Source organism: Phyllobates terribilis, unplaced genomic scaffold (genome assembly GCF_046119375.1).
Source record: "Phyllobates terribilis strain yellow unplaced genomic scaffold, ASM4611937v1 Scaffold_4__5_contigs__length_816908805, whole genome shotgun sequence".
NCBI classification, from domain to species: domain Eukaryota; kingdom Metazoa; phylum Chordata; class Amphibia; order Anura; family Dendrobatidae; genus Phyllobates; species Phyllobates terribilis.
Genome location: NW_027362764.1, coordinates 750,569,059 through 750,596,222, shown reverse-complemented (window position 1 = coordinate 750,596,222; position 27,164 = coordinate 750,569,059). Strand labels below are relative to the sequence as shown.

The 27,164-nt window shown below is 40.3% G+C and overlaps 1 protein-coding gene and 1 long non-coding RNA gene across 2 annotated transcripts in view; one reads left to right on the top strand and one right to left on the bottom strand.

Annotated features, from left to right (window-relative positions):
* LOC141266033 (uncharacterized) overlaps window positions 1-13,496 on the top strand; it is a 76,264-nt gene extending 62,768 nt beyond the window's left edge. The window contains exon 4 of the long non-coding RNA XR_012320185.1: window positions 12,677-13,496. This is a non-coding gene — a long non-coding RNA (uncharacterized lncRNA). The remainder of the gene's footprint in view (window positions 1-12,676) is intronic.
* Window positions 13,497-16,512: 3,016 nt separating this feature from the next.
* The window catches only part of NSMCE2 (NSE2 (MMS21) homolog, SMC5-SMC6 complex SUMO ligase), a 200,765-nt gene continuing 190,113 nt past the window's right edge, over window positions 16,513-27,164 (bottom strand). Inside the window, exons 5-7 of the mRNA XM_073679878.1 lie at window positions 24,734-24,834; window positions 18,744-18,850; window positions 16,513-16,742 (exon numbers count right to left, since the gene is read on the bottom strand). Of these exons, the coding sequence (XP_073535979.1) occupies window positions 16,628-16,742; window positions 18,744-18,850; window positions 24,734-24,834 (323 nt within the window). The 3' untranslated portion in view covers window positions 16,513-16,627. The remainder of the gene's footprint in view (window positions 16,743-18,743; window positions 18,851-24,733; window positions 24,835-27,164) is intronic.

Sequence of the window (27,164 nt, the reverse complement as noted above, 5' to 3'; positions counted from 1 at the left end):
AATCAGTAATAATAAATAATTTCACACGAAATCCCAAAAATGGGTTGGATAAAATTGATGGCACCTTTCCAAAATTGTGTGCAAACAACTTTGTTTCAAGCATGTGATGTTCGTTCAAACTCACCTGTGGCAAGTAACAGGTGTGGGCAATATGAAAATCACACCTGAAACCAGATAAAAAGGGGAAGTTGACTCCATTTTTTTTATTGTGTATCTGTGTGTTCCACGCATGGAGAACAGAAAAAGGAGAAGAGAACTGTCTGAGGTCTTGAGAACCAAAATTGTTGAAAAATATCAACAATCTCAAAGTTACAAGTTCATCTCCAGAGATCTTGATGTTCCTTTGTCCACAGTGCACAACATAATCAAGAAGTTTACAACCCATGGCACTGTAGCTAATCTCCCTAGACATGGACGGCAGAGAAAAATTGATGAAAGGATGCAATGCAGGATAGTCCAGATGGTGGATGAGCAGCCCCAATCAAGTTTCTGCAGGATCAGGGTGCACCCGTGTCATCTCAAACTATTCGTCGACATTTGAATGAAATGAAACGCTATGGCAGGAGACCCAGGAGGAACCCACTGATGACACAGAGACATAAAAAAGCTAGACTGCAGTGTGCCAAAATGTACAAGAGGAAGCCAAAATCCTTCTGGGAAAGCGTCTTGTGGACAGATGAGACCAAGATAGAGCTATATGGTATATGGTAAAGCACATCATTCTGCTGTTTACCGAAAACGGAATGAGACCCACAAAGAAAATAACAATACCTGCAGTCAAATATGGGGGAGGTTCAAAGATGTTTTGGGGTGTTTTACTGCCTCTGGTGCTGGGTGCCTTGACTGTGTGCAAGGCATCATAAAATCTGAAGATCACCAAGAGTATTTTGTGACGCAATGTAGTACTCAGTGTCAGAAAGCTGGGTTTGCGTCCTAGGTCATGGGTCTTCCAGCAGGACTATGATCCCAAACATACTTCAAGAAGCATCCAGAAATGGATGGAAACAAAGCGCTGGAGAGTCCTGAAGTGACTTGCAATGGGTTCGGATCTAAATCCCATTGAACACCTGTGGAGAGATCTTAAAAAAGTTGCAGTTTGCAAAAGAAGAGTGGTCCAAAATACCAGTTGAGAGGTGTAAGAAGCCTGTTGATGGTTATAGGAAACGACTGATTGCAATTATTTATTCCAAAGGGTGTGCAACTAAATATAAAGTTGAGGGTGCCAACAATTTTGTCCAGTCTAGTGTGAAATTATCTCCAATTTGCCTTTTTTCTGTTTTTTTTTTTTTGTGTTTTTCTAATACGCACAAAGGAAATAAACATGTATAACAAAACATGTGGAATTTCAATAATTTTCTGGGACAAATACTTCATTTTCCGGAACAATTTCAGGGGTGCCAACACTTTTGGCCATGACTAAGTGAGTAAAATAAATTAATGACCTTTTTTTTTTTTTTTTTTTTTTTATTAAAAATGCTTCACTACATGTGCTCTCTTATCCAACATGTGAATGAAGCAGCTCTCTCCATCCCTCTCACAGCAGGATAGTTTCAGCATGGTCTCAAGTACCAATCAGCTATATAGAAGCAAAATTATCACTCAATATTTCTGAACCTCAGGAAATTGCCAATGCCATGCTATATTTTATTTATGCTTTTTTTATAAGGCTATTTTTGATCTGGTGTATATTTTTTTTACTTTAACGCTCAAAAAGGTTTTTATAAATTAGAGAAATAAGCATACGCGGGCAAACATATGTCCCCAGCATTTGGGAAAAGGACAAATTTCATGTTATAAAATGATATTTAGCCAAATAAGACAATAGGGTTTAAATGGAACCCGCCACTTCGAAACTCGCTATTTAAGTGTATAAATAGTGGCTACAGCTCACAGCTCTGTGACTAGCAGCTGTAAGCATGCCCCAGTGACCGCTCGCTCTGCACAAACACACTGAAGAGCAAGCTGTCAATCAAACTGCCAGGGTGTGCTTACAGACGCCACTCACAGTATAGTAAATAGTGACTGTAGCCGATCCAGCCTCGGCCTCTATACCTGAAAGCCGGCAGCTCCTGGGAAAAAAACTATTTAATTTTCTCCCAGGAGCTGCACTGTCAGGAAGACAGCTGGACAGTAGGAAAACACCAGTTACCTGCACATTAACGACAAATCTATGCAGGTAAAAAGGGTTTTCCGAGTTGACTAGTTTCCACCAAAATAGTAAAATCGTAACTAAAGAGGTTCTCAATAAAGACAGGAAGAAAAACGGCTATTATTTTTCCAGAAATAGCCACACACCTGTCCATAGGTTATGTCTGGTATTGCAATCAGACAAAAACAACAAAAAAGCCATAGCTAAATTTGTTGACTCTCCTCAATATCTCAAGGCTGTATTTGCATTGCAGCTTGACGCAAGAGGCAGGTAACAAAGGAATGGGGGTGTTCTCTGGGCAATATTCTCACAGTACTGAATAATGATGTTACATTACCTGAAGCATCTTACGCAATACATTGTGAAATGATTGACTTTTAACCAAGAATTCGAAAGTTCAAAGACGAAAAAAAAGACAGCACTGGATATCTGCAAGAGTTACGACACCTCACACCAACACAAACAGTAAACCTGGAGACTGCGTACATGTCAAGGCGAGAAGATATTTTTAGTGAAAGTTTGTACCCTGGAGCAAGTTTCTGTGAAAGAACAGAACTGTGCATAACGCATATTTCCAAGAATAATGGCAGAGCTGTGAAGCTATTTCTTTCATTCATCTGTAACACCTTCAGATATCTTGTTACATGAGTGAGGTCCTTACACTGAATCCCACCAAGGAGATGATCTCAACTGCTGGCCTGGGAAGCAAGAATCCTTCCAGAGCCTACCATCCGGACATCCACCAAATGGATTTAGAGATCCCCTAAACTAACACCACACCTGCTGCCATTCTTTACAATGGATCAAAATTTAAAGCGCGACTTAAAACAACAAGTTTTTCAAGTGGAAACCACTTCAAAAAATGCTCCTTCTTTGGGGAGTTTTTGAAAGAGTTTATATGTTCACGATAAGTTTTGGAAGAGTTTATGTTCCTGAAGCAGGAAACAGTGCCTGGTTTGGAGCAGATTCCATCAGGCGCAGTTTCAAATAAGTCATATGCACTTTTTTTTTTTCCCTACCAGGTGTTTTTTAAAACCTGAAACGGAAAAAAAGACAATGCTCAAAACACTGAACATATGAATAGCAAAGAGGTTTTTTAATAGAAAAGAATAGGCTACGTGTACACACAGGTTTTCGAGGAGTTTTTGGAGCAGAAACTATCTATGTTCTCCTTCAAATCTTTAAACTTTTCAAAAACTTTTGAGTTTCTGCCCTGAAAATGTAGCAAAAAGACTCAATGTGCACAGAGCCTAAGACTTCCCCATAACAAAGCAAATATTATTCAAAATTGCTACCCAAGCTGACTTATTAAATTTAGGTCAAAATTTCCATAGCTGCATTTCCAATTGAGAGGGTTAGGAATTTTTTTTTTTTACATCCAGCAAAATGGCGCCGGTGCAGTAACCGCTATCGGAAAGCAATTTTGCTGGATGTAAAAAGTGTTTTTCCTAACCCAACATAGTATATGCATTATGGAAAATAGGAGGCAGGTCAGCGAAGGATCAGTGAGCCGTCATAAGAGCATACAGATGAATATGTAAGCAGAGCACCAGATAGAGCGCCCCCACAGGCCGCCCCGAAGCACCAGAATCTCATTAACTGAAAACTGCAATCAAAGATTACACAAGAACCACAGGACGGATTTCATCAACCAAGGTATCATATTACTCAGTGTAATGTCACCCACCTGACAGTGTATGTAGTTTACTGAGCACAATCCTGCTGACAGGTTCGCTTTGAGTTGAAGGTGGCAAGAATTTTGTCCAGCCCATTTTTGGGGTTTTGTGTGAAATTATGTCCAATTTGTCTTTTTTTTCTCAGTTTTTTTGTTTTGTTCCAATATACAAAAAGGAAATAAATGTGTGTATGACAAAACATTTGTAATTGTAATAATTCTCCCAACACTTTTGGTCATGACTGTAGAAGTGTTTAAAAAACAAGTTTAATTGAGCCGGCTCTCCCTGTCTGCAGTCACTGGAGTGCTGTAAATCAATGCTCCGGCGCAGCATACCCTTGCAAATGAAACGGACATCCCGATGTGTGCAGGGAGAGCAGGTAGGCGGAAAATAAGCTGTCCCTCTTCTCCTTCCTGCACACGCCGGGATGTGAGTTAAACTGCTGTATGTGCACAGTGACTCCACCAGCAGAATAGTGAGTGCAGCTCTGGAGGATAATACAGGATGTAACTCAGGATCAGTAATGTAATATATGTACACAGTGACTGCACCAGCAGAATAGTGAGTGCAGCTCTGGAGTATAATACAGGAGGTAACTCAGGATCAGTACAGGATCAGTAATGTAATGTATGTACACAGTGACTGCACCAGCAGAATAGTGAGTGCAGCTCTGGGGTATAATACAGGATGTAACTCAGGATCAGTACAGGATCAGTAATGTAATGTATGTACACAGTGACTGCACCAGCAGAATAGTGAGTGCAGCTCTGGAGTATAACACAGGATGTAACTCAGGATCAGTAATGTAATGTATGTACACAGTGACTGCACCAGCAGAATAGTGAGTGCAGCTCTGGAGTATAATACAGGAGGTAACTCAGGATCAGTACAGGATCAGTAATGTAATGTATGTACACAGTGACTGCACCAGCAGAATAGTGAGTGCAGCTCTAGGGTATAATACAGGATGTAACTCAGGATCAGTACAGGATCAGTAATGTAATGTATGTACACAGTGACTCCACCAGGAGAATAGTGAGTGCAGCTCTGGAGTATAATACAGGATGTAACTCAGGATCAGTACAGGATCAGTAATGTAATGTATGTACACAGTGACTGCACCAGCAGAATAGTGAGTGCAGCTCTGGGGTATAATACAGGATGTAACTCAGGATCAGTTATGTAATGTATGTACACAGTGACTGCACCAGCAGAATAGTGACTGCAGCTCTGAAGGATAATACAGGATGTAACTCAGGATCAGTACAGGATCAGTAATGTAATGTATGTATACAGTGACTGCACCAGCAGAATAGTGAGTGCAGCTCTGGAGTATAATACAGGATGTAACTCAGGATCAGTACAGGATCAGTAATGTAATGTATGTACACTGTGACTGCACCAGCAGAATAGTGAGTGCAGCTCTGGAGGATAATACAGGATGTAACTCAGGATCAGTACAGGATCAGTAATGTAATGTATGTACACAGTGACTGCACCAGCAGAATAGTGAGTGCAGCTCTGGAGTATGATACAGGATTTAAGTCATAATTAGTAAAAGATAAATAATGTATTCACTAAGAAAATAGACATAGAGGCCAGCTATTCGGTGCTACAATTATCTGTTGACCTTGTATATAAAGCTTCAGACCTCCCCCTGGGGATGAAGTGTTAAACATTCCCGCATAGTGAAGGGCTATGAGTGAAGCTGTTGGCAGCTGGTGACAAACCTGCCATGTAACCTCTATTATAAGAAAGGTATAAATAGAACTCTCACTACAGTTTTGTGGTAATTTCCTGTACGATGTGGTTGTGCACCCACTCCTGTCAGCGGCTGAATCATAGCCTGCATTACACGGCCCCTCCACCTGCTTCGCTCTCTGTTGTGATAAAGTGGGAGCTACTTACAGTCATATGAAAAAGTTTGGGCACCCCTATTAATCTTAAGCTTAATGTTTTATAAAAATTGGTGTTTTTGCAACAGCTATTTCAGTTTGATATATGTAATAACTGTTGGACACAGTAATGTTTCTGCCTTGAAATGAGGTTTATTGTGCCAACAGAAAATGTGCAATCTGCATTCAAACAAAATTTGACAGGTGCATAAGTATGGGCACCCTTATCATTTTCTTGTTTTAAATACTCCTGCCTACTTTTTACTGACTTACTAAAGCACTTTTTTTGGTTTTGTAACCTCATTGAGCTTTGAACTTCATAGCCAGGTGTATGCAATCATGAGAAAAGCTACTTAAAGTGGCCACTTGCAAGTTGTTCTCCTGTTTGAATCTCCTCTGAAGAGTGGCATCATGGGCTCCTCAAAACAACTGTCAAATGATCTGAAAACAAAGATTATTCAACATAGTTGTTCAGGGGAAGGATACAAAAAGCTGTCTCAGAGATTTAACCTGTCAGTTTCCACTGTGAGGAACATAGTAAGGAAATGGAAGAACATAGGGACAGTTCTTGTTAAGGCCAGAAGTGTCAGGACAAGAAAAACATCAGAAAGGCAGAGAAGAAGAATGGTGAGATCAGTCAAGGACAATCCTCAGACCACCTCCAGAGAGCTGCAGCATCAACTTGCTGCAGATGGTGTCACTGTGCATCGGTCAACTATACAACGCACTTTGCACAAGGAGAAGCTGTATGGGAGAGTGATGCGAAAGAAGCCGTTTCTGCAAGTACGCACAAACAGAGTCGGCTGAGGTATGCAAAAGCACATTTGAAGAAGCCTATTTCTTTTTGGAAGAAGGTCCTGTGGACTGATGAAACCAAGATTGAGTTGTTTGGTCATACAAAAAGGCGTTATGCATGGTGGCAAAAAAACACAGCATTCCAAGAAAAACACTTGCTACCCACAGTAAAATTTGGTGGAGGTTCCATCATGCTTTGGGGCTGTGTGGTCAATGCCGGCACTGGGAATCTTGTTAAAGTTGAGGGACGCATGGATTCCACTCAGTATCAGCAGATTCTTGGCAATAGTGTTCAAGAATCAGTGATAAAGTTGAAGTTACGCAGTGGATGGATCTTTCAGCAAGACAATGATCCAAAACACCGCTCCAAATCTACTCAGGCATTCATGCAGAGGAACAATTACAATGTTCTGGAATGGCCATCCCAGTCCCCAGACCTGAATATCATTGAACATCTGTGGGATCATTTGAAGAGGCTGTCCATGCTCGGCGACCATCAAACTTAACTGAACTGGAATTGTTTTGTAAAGAGGAATGGTCAAAAATACCTTCATCCAGGATCCAGGAACTCATTAAAAGCTGCAGGAAGCGACTAGAGGCTGTTATTTTTGCAAAAGGAGGATCTACTAAATATTAATGTCACTTTTCTGGTGAGGTGCCCATACTTATGCACCTGTCAAATTTTGTTTGAATGCAGATTGCACATTTTCTGTTAGTACAATAAACCTCATTTCAAGGCAGAAACATTACTGTATCCAACAGTTATTACATATATCAAACTGAAATAGCTGTTGCAAAAACACCAATTTTTATAAAACATTAAGCTTAAGATTAATAGGGGTGCCCAAACTTTTTCATATGACTGTATGTCACTTTCAGCTTGAGCATTAGACATTCTGCAGAAACGCTGTCACTCAGTGATATCAGCGCATCGTAATGTTCTGCAAGTCTGTTAATAAGTTTGTTACTAAGTTGGTTAAAAAAAAGCTAATTTTCCACCTTTAATGTCACCCATAATCTGTATAAATCCATTGAGAAACGAACTGAAGTCATTTTGAGGATTGTGGATGTGGTTCTGTTCAGAATTAACCAATCACATTTACAGTCATGTTACACATCTGTCAGTACATGGCTGCCGTCAATTACAGGTATTGTGATTAACCCCATATAAAGTTTTGCTGTTGCAATAGGATTTTCCTGACATTTTCACAGTTGTATTTTGCAGAAAAAGTCATAATCTGTAAACATCTTACAACACAGCAAGGGGATCTCATTGTTGAAAGTAATAATTCAGAAGAAGGGTACAAAATTTCCAAGGTATTAGACATGATACCATGAAATACTGTGAAGACGTACAGTACAGACCAAAAGTTTGGACACACCTTCTCATTTAAAGATTTTTCTGTATTTTCATGACTTTGAAAATTGTACATTCACACTGAAGGCATCAAAACTATGAATTAACACATGTGGAATTATATGCTTAACAAAAAAGTGTGAAATAACTGAAAATAGGTCTTATATTCTAGGTTCTTCAAAAGTAGCCACCTTTTGCTTTGATGACTGCTTTGCACACTCTTGGCATTCTCTTGATGAGCTTCAAGAGGTAGTCACCGGAAATGGTTTTCACTTCACAGGTGTGCCCTGTCAGGTTTAATAAGTGGGATTTCTTGCCTTATAAATGGGGTTGGGACCATCAGTTGTGTTGTGCAGAAGTCAGGTGGATACACAGCTGATAGTCCTACTGAATAGACTGTTAGAATTTGTATAATGGCAAGAAAAAAGCAGCTAAGTAAGGAAAAACGAGTGGCCATCATTACTTTAAGAAATGAAGGTCAGTCAGTGCAAAAAATTGGGCAAACTTTGAATGTGTCCCCAAGTGCAGTTGCAAAAACCATCAAGCGCTACAAAGAAACTGCCTCACATGAGGACCGCCCCAGGAAAGGAAGACCAAGAGTCACCTCTGCTTCTGAGGATAAGTTTATCCGAGTCACCAGCCTCAGAAATTGCAGGTTAACAGCAGCTCAGATTAGAGACCAGGACAATGCCACACAGAGTTCTAGCAGCAGACACGTCTTTACAACAACTGTTAAGAGGAGACTTTGTGCAGCAGGCCTTCATGGTAAAATAGCTGCTAGGAAACCACTGCTAAGGACAGGCAACATTCAGAAGAGACTTGTTTGGGCTAAAGAACACAAGGAATGGACATTAGACCAGTGGAAATCTGTGCTTTGGTCTGATGAGTCCAAATTTGAGATCTTTGGTTCCAACCACCGTGTCTTTGTGCGACGCAGAAAAGGTGAACGGATGGACTCTACATGCCTGGTTCCCACAGTGAAGCATGGAGGAGGAGGTGTGATGGTGTGGGGGTGCTTTGCTGGTGACACTGTTGGAGATTTATTCAAAATTGAAGGCATACTGAACCAGCATGGCTACCACAGCATCTTGCAGCGGCATGCTATTCCATCCGGTTTGCGTTTAGTTGGACCATCATTTATTTTTCAACAGGACAAACACACCTCCAGGCTATGTAAGGGCTATTTGACCAAGAAAGAGAGTGATGGGGTGCTACGCCAGATGACCTGGCCTCCACAGTCACCAGACCTGAACCCAATCGAGATGGTTTGGGGTGAGCTTGACCGCAGAGTGAAGGCAAAAGGGCCAACAAGTGCTAAGCATCTCTGGGAACTCCTTCAAGATTGTTGGAAGACCATTACCAGTGACTACCTCTTGAAGCTCATCAAGAGAATGCCAAGAGTGTGCAAAGCAGTCATCAAAGCAAAAGGTGGCTACTTTGAAGAACCTAGAATATAAGACATATTTTCAGTTGTTTCACACTTTTTTGTTAAGTATATAATTCCACATGTGTTAATTCATAGTTTTGATGCCTTCAGTGTGAATGTACAATTTTCAAAGTCATGAAAATACAGAAAAATCTTTAAATGAGGTGTGTCCAAACTTTTGGTCTGTACTGTACCTTAAATTTGGCACAATAGTGACATTACCCAGAACTCTTCTCTTCATTGCCCAGTCCCTCAAATATTGATAAGAAAAAAAACAAAAAGAAAATTGGACCACAAGGCTGCCAAGAGGCCTACAGCAACATTACAGGAGCTGCAGAAATTTCTGGCAAGTAGTGGCTGTGCACTACATGTGACAACAATCTCCTGTATTCTTCATATATCTTGCCTGTGCAGTAAAGTGGCAAGATGGAAGCCTTTTCTTACAGAGAAAACCATCCAAGCCCGACTATGTTTTTCTAAAACTTATATCATGCCTGCCAAAAGCACGTGGAAAACATGTTATAGTCTGATGAGGTCAAGGTTGAACTTTTTGGCCATAATTCCAAAAAGTATGTTTGGTACAAAGCCAACACTGCACATCCGCTAAACAACACCATATACCCACAGTGAAGCATGGTGGAGGTAGCATTATGGGTCTGTTTTTCAGCAGCTGGAACTGGGGTTTTAGTCAAGGTGGAGGGAATTGTTAACAATACCAAATATCAGTCAATTCTGCATCAAAATCTTCAGGCCTCTGCCAAAAAGCTGTAGATGAATTTCACTTTTTAGCATGCCAACATCCCTAAGCGACTTCCAAATCAACAGAAGAATGGTTTCACCATAAAAATATCAAATTTTAGGAATTGCCAAGCTGGAGCCCAGACTTGAATCTGTGGGTGACCTCGCAATCTGACAGATGTGGATCTATTGCAAAGAAGAAAGGGCAAAGATTGTCAATTCTAGATGTGCCATGCTCATAGACTCCTACCCAAAAACACTGAATACTGTCATAAATTCAAAGGAGATTTTAACAAAGTATTAGTTTAAGGGCGCATACCCTTCACCATAAAAAAATATCGGTCTGATGTTGTTCCTGAAGAGTCAGATCTAGTCATGCAAGTGGCATGTGATTTTCATGCGAGTACAATGCGATTTTTCTCGCCTAGCATCCGAATGACATGCGAATGCAATCCGTATGCAATAGGATTTTAACATTAGCTTTTACATAGAGTAATTCTCTGTCATTTAAAGATAATTTTCAAAGGAAATATTCTTCTAATCATAGATAGATAGATCAGAGAGATCTAAATAAGTGAGATTTATAATCATTGCTTTGTGTTTGTAGCTTACTGTACAAGTATTTTCACGGCGCTCGCACTGACATCATTGAGGTTAACGGAGTTCATTGGCTATGAACTCCGCTCACCTTTCCCCCGTCACCGCAAGCCCCCGCAGCTCAGTGTCTCTGCTGGATGGCAGGCTGAATGCTCGCATCATGCAAACATTCAGCCTGCCATCTAGAAGAGGCAGAGCTAAAAGCATCAAGGGACATATGGATTATCTTCTCATCGGACAGGTGAGGATTATGTTGGTTTATTAATTTTATTCTTTTGCAGAGGACATTGGCTTCAGTGGATTATCATTACGTCAGACAGGTGAGGATTATGTTGGTTTATTATTTTTATTCTTTTACAGGGGACACTGGCTTCAATGGATTAGGCGTAAAGTTAATAGTAACTTTTTTTTGTTTAATTTCAATAAAGGAGTCTGTGTCATTATTTCAAATAAAGGACTTTATTCTGGGTGTTTTTTATTTACAATATGACTATGGGGTTAGTAATAGGGGCGTTTTATAGACGCCTCTCCATTTCTAACTCCTGGGCTTAATGTCAGCTGCCAATACAAAGCTGACATCAACCCAAACCCTATTACCCCACTTGCCAACGCACCAGGGCAAGTGAGAAAAGCGGAGGCTAAGCGTCAGAATTGGTGCATCTCATGGATGTGCCTTTTCTGGGACAGCTGAGAACTAATGTTTGTAGTCTGGGAGGGGGCCAATATCCATGGCCCCTTCCTAGGCTATTGATATAAGCCCCTAGCTGTCTGCTTATCCTTTGCTGGTTGTTAAAATAGGAGTGACCCCACATCATTTTTTTGGGGTCCTCCATTTTAATAACCAGTAAAGGCTAAATATTTCTAGGTTATGAATAAGAAGTAGCACTTCGAAACGCGTCAACCAACACCTTGAATGCATCTCCCTTGGGACTATTTCCTCACATGATACACTTTTCCACATGTTTCTGTGGATTTTTTATTGAATTATATATTTTTTATGGATGAAATTTTCTTAATAAAAATATACATTTTATTGGAAGTGCTAGATCAACCTCCTTTGTTATAAAGGCTAAGTATACAGCTGTGAGCTGATATTAATATTTTGGGAAGCTCCATGGGTATTACCCCTTTCCCAGACTATATACATCAGCCCCCAGCTGGCCAATAAAATTTCAGGGGATCCCATGCCATTTTTTTCAGAAATGTATTCATTTATTAAATACATGTAGAGTGAGCTACACACTTTAATAATTTTATGTCACAGACATCTTTCTATCTATTCTATGTATCTATCTATTATATTCTGACTTGTCACGCTATGATTTTACTGTACGCGGCAGATGAAATGTTGGGTTTTCAAGAGACGTGTGCGGAAAAATCGAACGGCACTCGCATGGTCCGAGCTCCGCGCAATTTTTTTTTGCACCCATTGAATTGCATTGGCGAGTCTCGTCCGATATAAGAGGATAATCGCAGCATGGTGCGATTTTTATCTCAGTCAGATCTGAGAAAAAAAAAAATCGCAGATGAGCAGGGACTCATAGAATAACATTAGTCAGAGTACAATCCGATTTTTTTTATCAGATGGCATTCGTCCATTTTCCTCGCCGATGAGTAAGAGCCCTAAAGGTGTGCATATTTATACAACCACATTATTTTAGCTCTTTATTTTTCTTTTACCACCTGAAAAGTTTTCAGTCTATTTTTCAAGTTGGAAAAAGTTCTGAAATTATTCTTTTCTTGATTTTCTATTACATTACACAATAACCAGCCATTTCAACAGGAGTATGTAGACGTTTTACACCCACTGTATGTATGTATTCATTTTTCACTATTGAAACTTGGGTGATGGGGAAAATGGCAACTAGTCATGTCTTTAGTCACTGGCAGACCTAATCTGAAGCTTAGAAAAAGTAGCTCTGCAAAGGGAGTGGCAATTGTGATCAGCAGGTCCGATTTCCACTCTTCTATTCACTACACAGTGCTCATTTATTGTCTCTAAGTTTGTAGAAAATAATATTTCTATTTTATTATATGTTGCAGGTAATTATTTTTGATATTTAAGAACTTTCTTGGGGGCGGCCATATTGGAGACGCACACTTCTTTACTGTACTGCCTTAACATAGAGCGTGCTCATTTTCTTAATTGCAATGAATGAGAGCTAACTACCAAAAAAGATGGAGACCAGGGAGTTGAAGAGGACCTGCAGAATGAGCTATATCATTGCAATAAAGGATCTCGTCTGAGGCCAGGGACTCAATGGAGCGGCATACGTGTATTTTGTTCTTACCTCATTGTCATAAAATCCTACAGCCTCTGCTGATTCTGCCCCATTCTACGCAGCAAAGCTGAAAAGTAAGCTGCCGGAAGCAGAAAATATCTAATGGCCAGAATAAAATATTTCAATGTTTTGTGTGATTTCATGTATAAAAACCAAACCCCCCAAAAATTGTACAAACTAAAAATCAGATTTATTAATACATAATGTTTTGATATTTTATGTTGTTAATCCAAGATCATTTTGATTCTTTCACAATGCACAATCAAAAGTTCGATTAGGATTATTATTATTTTATTTTTTAACTTGGGTCACAGGTTCTTGCATATAATTATCAGTCTTATCACGATCTTACATAGGGGCAGATGTGTCCCGTTCGGGTCACTACTCACTATTACCTTCTCATTCCCCAAAAGGGCAAATGAAACGGGCGGTCCGAAGCAGTCCTTTAATTCCTTCTTCATTAATAAACTAGAAGTTTCTCACTCAATTACCATGAACCAGTTTTACGTGTTCCAAGGTAAATACTCTAAAAATGTACTATGGTTATTGCCGTAAAGCAGGGATGTCAACTCAAACACACAGAGGGCCAAAATGAAAAACTTGGACAAAGTCGGAGGCCAACCAGTATACAGCGTAATGGGCCCCACATAGTCCTCCATACAGAATAATGGGCCTCATAGTCCTCCATACAGAATAATGGGCCCCACATAGTCCTCCATACAGAATAATGGGACCCACATAGTCCTCCATACAGAATAATGAACCCACATAGTACTCCATACAGAATAATGGCCCCACATAGTCCTCCATACAGTATAATGGGCCCCACATAGTCCTCCATACAGAATAATGGCCCCACATAGTCCTCCATACAGAATAATGAACCCACATAGTCCTCCATACAGTATAATGGGCCCACATAGTCCTCCATACAGAATAATGGGCCCCACACAGTCCTCCATACAGAATAATGGCCCCACATAGTCCTCCATACAGTATAATGGGCCCCACATAGTACTCCATACAGAATAATGGCCCCACATAGTCCTCCATACAGTATAATGGGCCCCACACAGTCCTCCATACAGAATAATGGGCCCCACTTAGTCCTCCATACAGAATAATGGCCCCACATAGTCCTCCATACAGTATAATGGGCCCCACATAGTCCTCCATACAGTATAATGGGCCCCACATAGTCCTCCATACAGTATAATGGGCCCCACATAGTCCTCCATACAGTATAATGGGCCCCACATAGTCCTCCATACAGAATAATGGCCCCACACAGTCCTCCATACAGAATCATGGGCCCCACATAGTCCTCCATACAGTATAATGGGTCCCACATAGTCCTCCATACAATATAATGGGTCCCACATAGTCCTCCATACAGTATAATGGGTCCCACATAGTCCTCCATACAGTATACACTGTGTTCCAAATTATTATGCAAATATTTTCTCAGATTTTCCCAAATTACCTATATGAATTGCAGTCATTGTAATTTTCCAGTCAAATAACTATTAGAGTACAATTGAAAGTTTTTTGTACAAACTGCCTATGATAACAGTATATTTTTAAAAAAATAAAACACTCAAACTGCACTCAAAATGCATGTTCCAAATTATTATGCACAGCAGAGTTTTCAACCTTTTCATTTTAATAAAAAACAAAAAAATGGTCATTGTTGAAATTATAAGCATTAGCAAGTTATTACACACTGAAATCAAACAGTTTTCAACTCAAAACTTTATTCTAGGTGATGTTACATTTGCACATAGGACCCCTTGTTCGAAAGGAGCTTCTGAACTCTCTCGTCCATTGAATTTGTCAGGTTTTGGATGGTTTCTGCTTCAATTGTTTTGCATGAGGACAGAATACAATCCCAGAGCTGTTGCTTAGATGTGAACTGCCTCCCGCCATCATAGACACTCCTTTTGATGATGCTCCAGAGGTTCTGAATGGGGTTGAGATCAGGGGAGCATGGGGGTCACACCATAAGTTTGTCCCCTTTTATGCCCATATCAGCCAGAGATGCAGATGTTTTATGTGCAGCATGAGACAGTGCATTATCATGCATGAAAATGTTCTTGCTGCGGAATGCACGGTTCTTCTTCTTGAACCATGGAAGGAAGTGCTGTTTGAGAAACTCCACATACATTATGGAGTTTATCTTTACCCCTTCAGGGATCCTAAAAGGGCCGACAATCTCTCTCCCCACGATTCCAGCCCAAAACATTACTCCACCTCCTCCTTGTTGGCGCCATAGCCGTGTTTGCATGGGGTGTCCATCAACCAGCCATCCTCCACTCCATCCATCTGGACCATCGAGCGTTGCACGGCACTCATCGGTGAACAAAACACTTTTGAAGTCAGTCTTCATGTATTGTTTGGCCCACTGGAGCCGTTTCTGCTTGTGTGCAGTGGATAGAGGAGGTCGACAGGATGGCTTACGCACAGCTGCAAACCTCTGAAGGACCCTGCATCTTGTTGTTCAGGGGACGTTGGAGGCACCAGCAGCTTCAAAAACTTGTCTGCTGCTATGACGAGGCTTTTTTACCGCTGCTCTTTTAACCTGATGTAATTGCCTGTATTAAAGAGTCCTCAATTTTCCCTTATCAGCACGCACATGTGTGATACTGTGAATCAGCTACATACTTCTTGATTGTGCGATGATCACGATGAAGTGTCTTGGCAATGTTGATTGTAGTCATGCCTTGACCTAAACACTCCACAATTTGTTGCTTCTCAGCAGCCGACACATCCTTTTTCTTTCCCATTTTGGCAGAAAATGTAGGCTGCTTAATAATGTGGGACAGCCTTCTTAAGTAGTCTTGCTTTTCATTGGACACACCTGCCAAACTAATTAGCACAGGTGTCTGCAATTGCTTACAGTGATATAAAGAGCCCTGACACACATCACCATCAATGAGTTTAACTGACAAACAAAAAAATTCTTACCTTATCACTCCTAAACACTTTTTGCATAATAATTTGGAACACAGTGTAATGGGCCCCACACAGTCCTCCATACAGAATAATGGCCCCACACAGTCCTCCATACGGAATAATGGTCCCCACACAGTCCTCCATACGGAATAATGGTCCCCACATAGTCCTCCATACAGAATAATGGTCCCACATAGTCCTCTATACAGAATAATGGTCCCACATAGTCCTCCATACAGAATAAGGAGCCCCACATAGTCCTCTATACAGAATAAGGAGCCCCACATAGTCCTCCATACAGAATAAGGAGCCCCACACAGTCCTCCATACAGAATAATGGCCCCACACAGTCCTCCATACGGAATAATGGTCCCCACACAGTCCTCTATACAGAATAATGGTCCCACATAGTCCTCCATACAGAATAATGGTCCCACATAGTCCTCTATACAGAATAATGGTCCCACATAGTCCTCCATACAGAAAAATGGTCCCACTTAGGGGTGGTGGTTCTGGTGTTGGGGGCCAAATATAAATCAGCCTGCGGGTCAGATTTAGCCCCCAGGCCAGAGTTTGACATGTATGCGGTAAAGGAAACAAGAAGCGGAAATGCAAAAACTTCTTAACTTTATTAACAAATGTTTTCTTTTTTTCAGAACTTAAATAATCAGAGTAGTCGATGTTCCTCCACCTCTTCTCTTACCGCACGGTGGCACAATGTATCGCTGGACTATAGGCTAGCCCTTGTTTTCTTTGGGATTCAATGCTTAGTCTGTCTTTGCTTCTTGTGTATATCAAGGGCTCTTCTGAGTGCATTGTCTGGCACAAGATCCGTTGTGTTCATGTCGATTACGTCACAGCCGATTTTTGGACACCTATGAAAACCGTGCAGAATGGAACGATTGTAAATCCTTTATACTGTGTACAGTAGAAAAAGTAAATTACAGTACGTAAAAGGTCTGAAACATTAACTTATTATTATCTCTGATGAACAAAGTATTTTCTAATGTCACTAGAGATGAAGAAAAAGATTCACATGATCCTAGTCTGGTGTCCACTTCGGTACTCCGCAGCAGCCAAACCAAGCCAGTACGAACTTACTTGGCAGACACTTGAATGCCGGCAAGACTCCTTTACAATGTCTCTACAACGTCATGACCTTGCGGGAGGCCTAGTGATCTCAAGAAGCCCCTAGGATGCAGACATTCGAGTGATGTCGAGTTAGTTTGCACTGCTCTGGTTCAGCGGTCTTCGGCTGATGGATTGCTCTTCTCCCACTCAAGATTCTGTGCAAGTGCCGGAATCATTGTATGTGGACGTCTCATGAGATGGGACAGCGCGGTAGGCTCCTGATGACGTTGCGGAAGCCGGCCTAAGAACAGAGAAGGCCTTCAGTCTGTAATTGACAGATCACTCTTCCCTTGCCCAAGATTCTGCGCAAGTGCCGGAATAATTGACTCTGGACAACTCATGAGACGGACAACGCAGGCGCAGTAGGCTCCTGATGACATTGTGGGAACCGGCCTAAGAACAGAGAGGGCCTTCAGTCTTTAGTTGACAGATCACTCTTCCCTTGCCCGAGATTCTGCGTATACGCAAAATCAATAACATGGGCTGTCTAATCAGACAAGAGACAACTCCAAGCATTGAGTCGGCACAGGAGGCGAATCATCGCCTGGGGTCATCTCACTAGAGGGGGACGCGCATGCGCAGAATATTAGGTCATCTCCCACAACACCACATCTGATAAGATGACCCCAGGAAATGATTTGATGTCTGTGCAGAATATTGGGCATGGGAAGAGAGAAGATTGATCTGTCAGTTATAGACTGATGGCTGAGGAAGAGCGGGCGGGGAAACGAGGAGACGGGCACGAGAGCTGGAAGTGCAGTGTCCGCCCACTACACTTGTGAATAAAACTTCAGAGATGGATTACTCTACAATTTCCAAAACTAAATACTACAAGAAAGGTTTGTATTTAATAGGCATTAAATGGACTTTATGAACAGCCTTTAGTTAGGGGTATAATCTCCTAATGACAGGTTCCCTTTAAAAGTTACAGACTCCTATCCTGGGGTCAAGTTTCCAAACATCAATCGGTTGTAAAAAAAATTCTGCACAAACCAAATTATAACAATGAGAAAACAAAAATATTACTATAACTTCTTGTTACTTACTCCATCTAGATCCAACACTGTACAATGCGTCCTCATCCTGCCGCTGACCTTCTCTGATCTTTGGGGTGCACCTCTGACACCATGTTTCCAGGCCTTAAAGGCCCATCCAGACAGCGATTCATTATTCAGTTAGTTAGCATCCATGCTCTTACTGAGCACGGCTACATCCTTTCTGATTTCCTATATCACCTGACAAATTCAGCTTTGCCTGGACTCCCTGACAAACTCAGCTTTGCCACTACATTAACTTTGCTATACTGCTGGGTTAGTTCTGCATTGGACTCTCTGACAAACATAGCTCAGAGTCAGTTCTTCTACAAACGCAACTATATTGCTCAGTCTACTCCACTGCCTTTTGGATTACAACTCTGCTTACATCAGTTGCTTTTGCTTCATTGTTTCTTGTGGTTCCAGTTCTGTTCTTCACACCCCACGTCCAGCCACAACAGCCTCCGTTGTCCCGGTCATAAACAGGGGACCCTCTCTATTAGGTTAACAGGCACCAATACAATGGTCGGAAAACCTATGGCCAGTCATTTCTGGGGGGGAGGGGTCACACTATGGCGACCATAATCTAGCACATGAAAGGAAAATGAACTAAAGCTTTAATTATGAGGAAGCAGCAAGAACATCATTCATTTCACTCAGATTTTTCTTCCATATAATTTCAAGAACGAAAACTCATTTTTGGGAACCCACCTGGCATTTTTAGACTTTTCGTGTTTGTTCTTAATCATCCGTACAATTGCATCTTTCTCGTACGAGTGACCGCATACTTTGTTTTTCACTGGGTTCTCCATTTCCATCTGCGATGAAACCACAGTTATAAATCAGAATGAGCAGCGGAAGATGGACGTGGTGCTGTCCAATAACCCTAATCTAATTCCAATTCTCCCTTTAAAGAGTATCCTATAATTTGCCATAAATATGTCATATTTTTACCCGGTGTAAATGTCGCTGTTCTCCTGAATCCGGAGATGTTTTTCTTTTGTTTCTGCTCCTCTCCGTTCCTGAGATATGGCCTCCTCTTCCCTGTGTATAAATCTAGTCTGTTCTTATCCAACTGGGTGTGTGCATCACCTAATCCATGTGGGCATTTTCTTGATGACCACGCCCAGTTGACTATATAGACTGGATTTATATACAGTGAAGAGGAGGTCATATCTCAGGAATGGAGAGGAGCAGGAACAAAAGAAAAACATCTCCGGATTCAGAAGAACAGCGACATTTACACCAGATAAGAAAAAATTACATACTTACGACAAGTGACAGATCCCCTAAGAAATGAAAGACTATCAGTTTCCTATGATACGTCATCCCATCACTACTAAGGCAGAAGATAATAAAGAACATCCATTTCTTGCACTTTTCTCTCCATGTCTTGACTATTTTCACCATATAGTTACATTCCACCTATGTTTCATGGTATGTAGTGAAAGATTTCTAAAACAAGACTGTGCACAGGTAAAAGGCAGTATACTGTATAACGGTATTGTATATTAATATACAGACTAATTCAGTAAACTATGGATTAGATAAGCCAATATACAAATATAAAGAAGGTCGCCAGTATGCAAAATACAAATGAACAGTTACCCCAGTGATCTATGAAGGTGTTGGAGACCTAGTATTAAACTTGTGCACAGATCTCTCCTTTTAGAAAGTGACAGTCACATGGTTACCTGTAAGTGCTAGGACGGTAGGGTTTCAGACTGACCACCCCACATCATTCGCTCCCAAACTTCTAACTTACAAGACCGTGCCTGGGAGGAATTTAAAGGAGGCTGCGATCGAGCGTGGGCCAGTTCGCCCAATTTTAAGTCAGTCGTACTGTCATAAATAACCAATCACAGTACTCGATCTTTCATCAGTGATAGGATCGCGATGTGGATATAGGGTAGCAGCCCAAAGAATGTGCGCACATGCACCTTCCAGAACTGTCGCAGCTGTTGGTTACTGGTTACCAGACTGCTTAAAGGGAATCCGTCACTTGGATCACCCCTCCTAAGCCGTCTAGATGAGCATACAGGACTTTGAAAGCTGAATAAAATGATACCTTGATATCTGAGATCCGATGTCTTATTCCAGAGAAATCCACATTTTTCTTATATGTAAATGAGCTGTTAAGATCTATGGGCCGGACATAGATCTCCCGGAGAATCTGCCTCTTATTTTATATGCAAGACAAAAATATATCTCATACCCTACCATAATTATATATAAATGTAAAGCAAAATTGCATAATAAATATAGGGTACTTAGTGAACTATTTTTGATCAAAAAAAGTATACAAGCCGTCCCACCAGCGGCAAGGTGACCCTAAATTGGGACGGTACCTATACTGCCTATATTAAAAACCTTACTGTATATCAAAGTTGAAGTAATGCATATAAAAGGGTAGACAAATAGGACCGGGTCCCAACTCCAGACCACCTAGGCCCGTGGTAAGGGTGTGGCATGCCCTTTGTTGAGCTGATTGGTATATATGTAGCTTACCACGGGCCTAGGTGGTCTGGAGTTGGGACCCGGTCCTATTTGTCTACCCTTTTATATGCATTACTTCAACTTTGATATACAGTAAGGTTTTTAATATAGGCAGTATAGGTACCGTCCCAATTTAGGGTCACCTTGCCGCTGGTGGGACGGCTTGTATACTTTTTTTGATCAAAAATAGTTCACTAAGTACCCTATATTTATTATGCAATTTTGCTTTACATTTATATATAATTATGGTAGGGTATGAGATATATTTTTGTCTTGCTTCTTTTTTGCTAGTGTGAACATGCCTCTGTTTCTTGTATGTCTGCCATCTTAGACCTCAGTTCACATTGTCTGGTTTTTTGACTTGTTTGCATTCTGTGCAATTTAAGGGTGTGGCATGCCCTTTGTTGAGCTGATTGGTATATATGTAGCTTACCACGGGCCTAGGTGGTCTGGAGTTGGGACCCGGTCCTATTTGTCTACCCTTTTATATGCATTACTTCAACTTTGATATACAGTAAGGTTTTTAATATAGGCAGTATAGGTACCGTCCCAATTTAGGGTCACCTTGCCGCTGGTGGGACGGCTTGTATACTTTTTTTGATCAAAAATAGTTCACTAAGTACCCTATATTTATTATGCAATTTTGCTTTACATTTATATATAATTATGGTAGGGTATGAGATATATTTTTGTCTTGCTTCTTTTTTGCTAGTGTGAACATGCCTCTGTTTCTTGTATGTCTGCCATCTTAGACCTCAGTTCACATTGTCTGGTTTTTTGACTTGTTTGCATTCTGTGCAATTTAAGGGTGTGGCATGCCCTTTGTTGAGCTGATTGGTATATATGTAGCTTACCACGGGCCTAGGTGGTCTGGAGTTGGGACCCGGTCCTATTTGTCTACCCTTTTATATGCATTACTTCAACTTTGATATACAGTAAGGTTTTTAATATAGGCAGTATAGGTACCGTCCCAATTTAGGGTCACCTTGCCGCTGGTGGGACGGCTTGTATACTTTTTTTGATCAAAAATAGTTCACTAAGTACCCTATATTTATTATGCAATTTTGCTTTACATTTATATATAATTATGGTAGGGTATGAGATATATTTTTGTCTTGCTTCTTTTTTGCTAGTGTGAACATGCCTCTGTTTCTTGTATGTCTGCCATCTTAGACCTCAGTTCACATTGTCTGGTCTCTTATTTTATATGAAAGGGGGGTGTTACTAGTGTGAGACATACTGATCAGGAGAGCAGACTGTCAGTCATTCCATGTCTCACACTGGTAACACCCCCCTTTCATTTAATATAATCTCTGGAGGCAGACTCTTGGGGAGATCTATGTCCGACCCATAGATCTTAACAGCTCATTTACATATAAGAAAAATGTGGATTTCTTGGGAATAAGATATCGGATCTCAGATATCAAGGAGTCATTTTATTCAGCTTCCTATGGCCTACATGCCCATATAGACGGCTTAGGAGGGTTGATCCTACTGACAGATTCCCTGTAACATTTTATTACATTTAGCTATAGAAAAACAAAATTATTATAATTACTGAGAGATGTTTTTGGCTGGACTATTGCTTTTAAAGTGTACCTGTCATTTCAGATAATTTTTTTTTTAGAATAAGCTGTTGTGTGTGTAACATGAGGGATAACTCTATTTCTTTAAATGTTACTTGTCTGTGACCAAGTGGTTGGAGGATTAGCTGCTATGATGTCTTCAATACACAGCACACACAGATATGAGCGACTTCTGCTCTCCTGTCTTTAGGTAGCACATTCGAAAGCATCATGGAAGATGTTATACCGCAGTACTGAGCAGTGCAGCTATGCATCCAGCACTGCGGTGAGAAAAAACACTTATTAGAAAGCAGAAGCAAAGCTTTGTGTGTCTCCACCTTTCTCTCTCTCCTCTGCATAGACCTCAATAGGCAGCTGTAATCTGATACCTCAGTGAACTGGAAGTCCATCTTTGTTTTGACCAAGAAGGATTTTAACTATAAGAAGTGGGTCATAAGTGAAGAAAAAAAGCATATTTCTCTAAAGAGATATATTACAAAGTTTCTTTGTAACAAAGTTACAAAGTAACAAAAAAAGTAAAAGTAACAAAGTTACTTGTTTGTAATACTTATTATTCAAGTGTGTTGAGAGTGACCATTTAAGCACTACAAGATACACATTTATGTCTACCTTTATAGTATAAATGTTGTGTATTCTGCATATACAGGAGGATTTATATCCTTGTGATAAATAAACACTTGGATATCTCAAAAACATTTGTCTAGTCTTCATAACATCACACAGGCCTTCATCTATAATGTAGTAACCACCTCCCCCTTAGGACTAAGTGAAGGCACATGGTTTCTAAAAAAGAGAGCGTCGATGAAGACTGGCCGTGAGTAGCTCTATGGTCTGCTGATGAGAGATAAATCTTTCTGAAACTTCAATGACCAGAAAATAGTTGCACTGATGATCACTGCTCTGGAGGTTAACGAACCTAAACGCGTTGTGCAATAGAAGTCTGGAGTGCAGCAATGCTTAGTGTGTGACATTTGGACCGGATGTTGATGTCCTATTCTACTGAAACCCATGTTAGTTTTCCATGTATGGAGACAGCTAATCCAGGCTCCCAACCAGTCCATTCTCCGAATCCAAGTGCGTCAAGGGGTTAAGTCGGATATTAGGTTTTCTTGTTACTTCTAGGCACAGGATTCAGGTTTTGTGTTTGTTTTTTTGTTAATTGATGCTCAACTCTTATAATCGAATAGATCATTAACCCTTTAAAGACCCGGACATTTTTCATATTTGCTCTTTAGTTTTTATTTTCTCCCTCTTCTTCCAAGAGCCATAACTTTTATATTTTTTCGGTGGACATTGCCGTATAAGGAACATTTTATTTATTTTTATTTTTTTTATGCTGGATAAATTGTAGTTTTGAACACCATCATTTATTTTGTCATATAATGTACTGGAAAAGTGGGGGGAAAAAACCCAAGTGGCCTGAAATAGTGAAAAAAAAACAAAAAACCCAAAAACCAAAAAACCTGTCATTTTGTTATTTGGGTTTTACTTTTATGTTGTTCATTGTGCGTTAACAATGACAAGGAAATCTGGTCATTGCGATGATACCAAACCTATAAAGACTTTTTTTTTTTATGGGTAAAAAGAAAACTCTGAAGCTTGTAAAGAAGAAAAAAAACAAAAAACTAAAATTGCTTTGTGTCACCATTTTTTGGGACCTGAAACAATTTTTTTCCCATCCACGGCGGCTTTACTATTGATTGATCAGCTGAATTTTTTTTCTTGATACCATTATCGGCTACAAAGACATTTAGATTTTATTTTTAGGGACCTGCGGTGACTGAAAAAACAGCAATTCTGGAGTTTTGATTTTTTTCTTCTTTAAATCATTTTATATTTTTAGAGATCAGAGTTTCAAGGACATAATAATACCAAATATATATTTTTTTTATATTTTACAATGAGGAAAAGAGGAGTAATTAACTTTAAAAAAATGTCTAACTTTTTTTTATAGTTTACTTTATTTTTTCGTCCCGCTAGGGAACTCAACCTGCAATTGTTTGATCGCTTATACCGCAATTCTCTCTTGTGTAACCTAAAATGGTACAAAAAACAAAAACAAACTACAGCTGGAAACATTAAAAAACAAACCTAATGGCGACAAAAAATAATTTTTTCTTTTTTTTTTTAAATTTCTGATTTTTTTGATGCCATTAAAATATTACATTTTTAAATAATATTTTACTTATTTAATTTTAATTATTAATAATATTATTATTATTATTATTATTATTAAACAAGTTTGGCATTAACATAATCATACTGACCTGGAGAAAATTGTTGCCAGGTCATATTTACTGCACAGTGAATGCAGTAAAAACTAAAGGAAAAAAATTAAATAAAATAAACAATGGCGGAATTTGTTTTTTTTTTTTTTTTCTGAATCATTTCATTTAACTTTGTATTTTTTTTCAGTCCATTATATGGTAAAATGAATTGTGTTATTTAAATGTACAACTCATCCAGCAAAAAAATAAGCCCTAATATGGCTATGCTGATGGAAAATTAAAAAAAGAAAAAAAAAATTAAGGCGGAGGAAAATAACTAAAGAGCAAAGTCAAAAACTGACTGTGTCCTTACGGGGTTAAAGAATTCGATAACCCCCTTCATGTACTATACCTGTGTTATGGGACAGGTGAAATTAGCAAAGGTCTGAGTGACCGCAATCTCTTCATCCTCATCCTCAAAGGCTGGATCGCTTGACTCCTGAGAAACGCCCACTAGGAGACAAAAAAAGGACAGTAGCATGAAACGTGTGCCCAATACCCTTCTGGGGAATTTTATATTTCTTTTTTATTTTTAATACTTAGATTAAAGATCCACAATAGAAATGCATATGAAACTCTCAGCAATCTGCTGTTTCTGAAGCCTTGCATTCATGTCTGCAGTCCGCTGGTCGCACTCTTTGGCTGACAAATTGGAGCCCCTAGTTGTCTTTAACAGTTGGGGCGTCTCAGAAGTTAGAAATGCCACCTAAGAGGTCATTCCCAATAAAAATAGGTAAGATAGGGGACAACTTACTGATAGCTACTTTAAAAACACAGTGATTGAGGCTCTGAAACCCCGAGAAAGGGTCTCTCCGCCCAGAGGAGGGCACGTTTGACCTCCACTTCATTCAATGTCTATGCTGGAGAAAGTGAAACACTGTACTCCGCTATTTCCCACTGACAATAAATGGAGCAGTGGTCGAGCATGGGCTCCTCCTCTCCACTTCAGAAGATCGGGGCTTTGCAACCAACGTCTTATCACTGGGGGGTTGGACCTCCAGGGATCAGCAGGTTATCGGTTGGGGATAACTTGTTTTATTTTTGGGAGGGATTGGGAATAATATCTTCCACTGCTATTATAACTTTAGCTGCAACGGTCCTGAGAAGATTTCCACTTCCGAGAAAGGTTGTCACTTCTCTCCACTCTTTAAGGGAATCTGTCAGCAGGTTTTTAATAGGTAATCTGAAAGCAGCATGATGTAGGGCAGAGACCCTGATTCCAGTGATGTATCATTTACAGGGCTGCTTAAATAATATGCGAATGGGGGTGGTAGTCTGTGCTGCCAATGTAGGACTCAAGAAACAAAGGACGATAGGGTAATTTGACCACAGGTTTATTCTCTACGCGTTTCAGAGTTGGACCAACTTCTTGCTCAGGAGAACTACAATGTCACTATTGTCCACGGTTTCTTAAGTCCTACATCAGCAGTGCAGCGCAACGGGATTTTGAGGGTGCTGCAGCAGCGGTTATACTTGATTCCTTAGTTGTGGGTCAAACAACCCTGTAAGGTGAGCAGTTCCCTCTCCCTCACCTTGATTTTCCTCCCTAGGAAAAGACCCTATTGCACTGGGTGTCTCTTTTCTCTCTAGTTACTGGGCTGCTTGGTGCAGTTTTGATAAAATCCCTGTTTTCTCTGCTGTAGATATTGCAGTCCTCAGAATGCTGAGCTGTGTATAACCCCGCCCACACTTCTGATTGGCAACTTCTTGTGTACACTGTTAGCAAGCTGCCAATCAGTGGTGGGGGCGGGGTTACACATAGCTTGACTGTCTGGCACAGGGCACCTAGTCCTGCAGTAATAATCCCCTGATGATAAAACACTGATTGTATTGAAACTACAGACTAGTAAGAGACACATCCCTAGAATCAGCGTTTCTTGCCTTATGTTATGCTTCTCTCAGATTAAATAGTAAAAACCTGCTGGCAGACTCCCTTTAACAGACGGCCATACTACACTCTTGTAGGTCCATGTGCCTCCTAGTGTAATGAAGGAGGAATCTAAATCTACACTCCATCCCGAGGCATGATGGGAGTGACATTGAGAATAAAAGTACAGGTGTAAACACGAACCTATATTTAAAAAAAGTCTTAACTGTTTAACTTCAGCCCATTTATTGCACCATTACTGCTAATGTGAGTTTTTAGTTAACCTGCCCTTTAAGCCTGTCAGTCCCTGTCTGATATATACCAGGTAAGTCACCTATATTTCCAGGTTTTCAGAAAGGTGCTTGCTCGAACAGTAATCACAGATAACACATCTTCAAAACAAGTTTGGTGTATGAGAATTACTGGCCCGTTTCCTGGAAGACCTTTGCTGTAGATAATCTAAAGCTTTGCAATTCTTCTCTGGGAAAAGTTAAGCAACCCTTTGTGCCCCGTCATGGTGAGCGGTCACAGGGGACATATTCTAGTCTTGTTGTGCAGCATTTTTATCTGGCCCGATGTCATTTCTTGTAAATGGTATTTTTCGAAAGAAAAAAATTTCAATGAATTGTTTACATTTTGCCTAAAGGAAAAAAACAATTATTTATAAAGACCTGAAATACAAATGATGAAATGTTCTGAATAAATGTGTTCATTCTACAAAAGGGTAATAGTCCTCCTCCATTATAACCCGAGGATAAATCTGGGGATTTCCTATCACCCACAGACTTGAATGGGGAGTGGACAGGTCTTGTTACTCTCCCAAAAAGTACACGAAACCCCTGCAAAAGAAGGAGTGGAGGAGAGGGCCTTATTCAGTCTATGCAGATACAGCCATAGCTCTACAGGTTAGACTGGA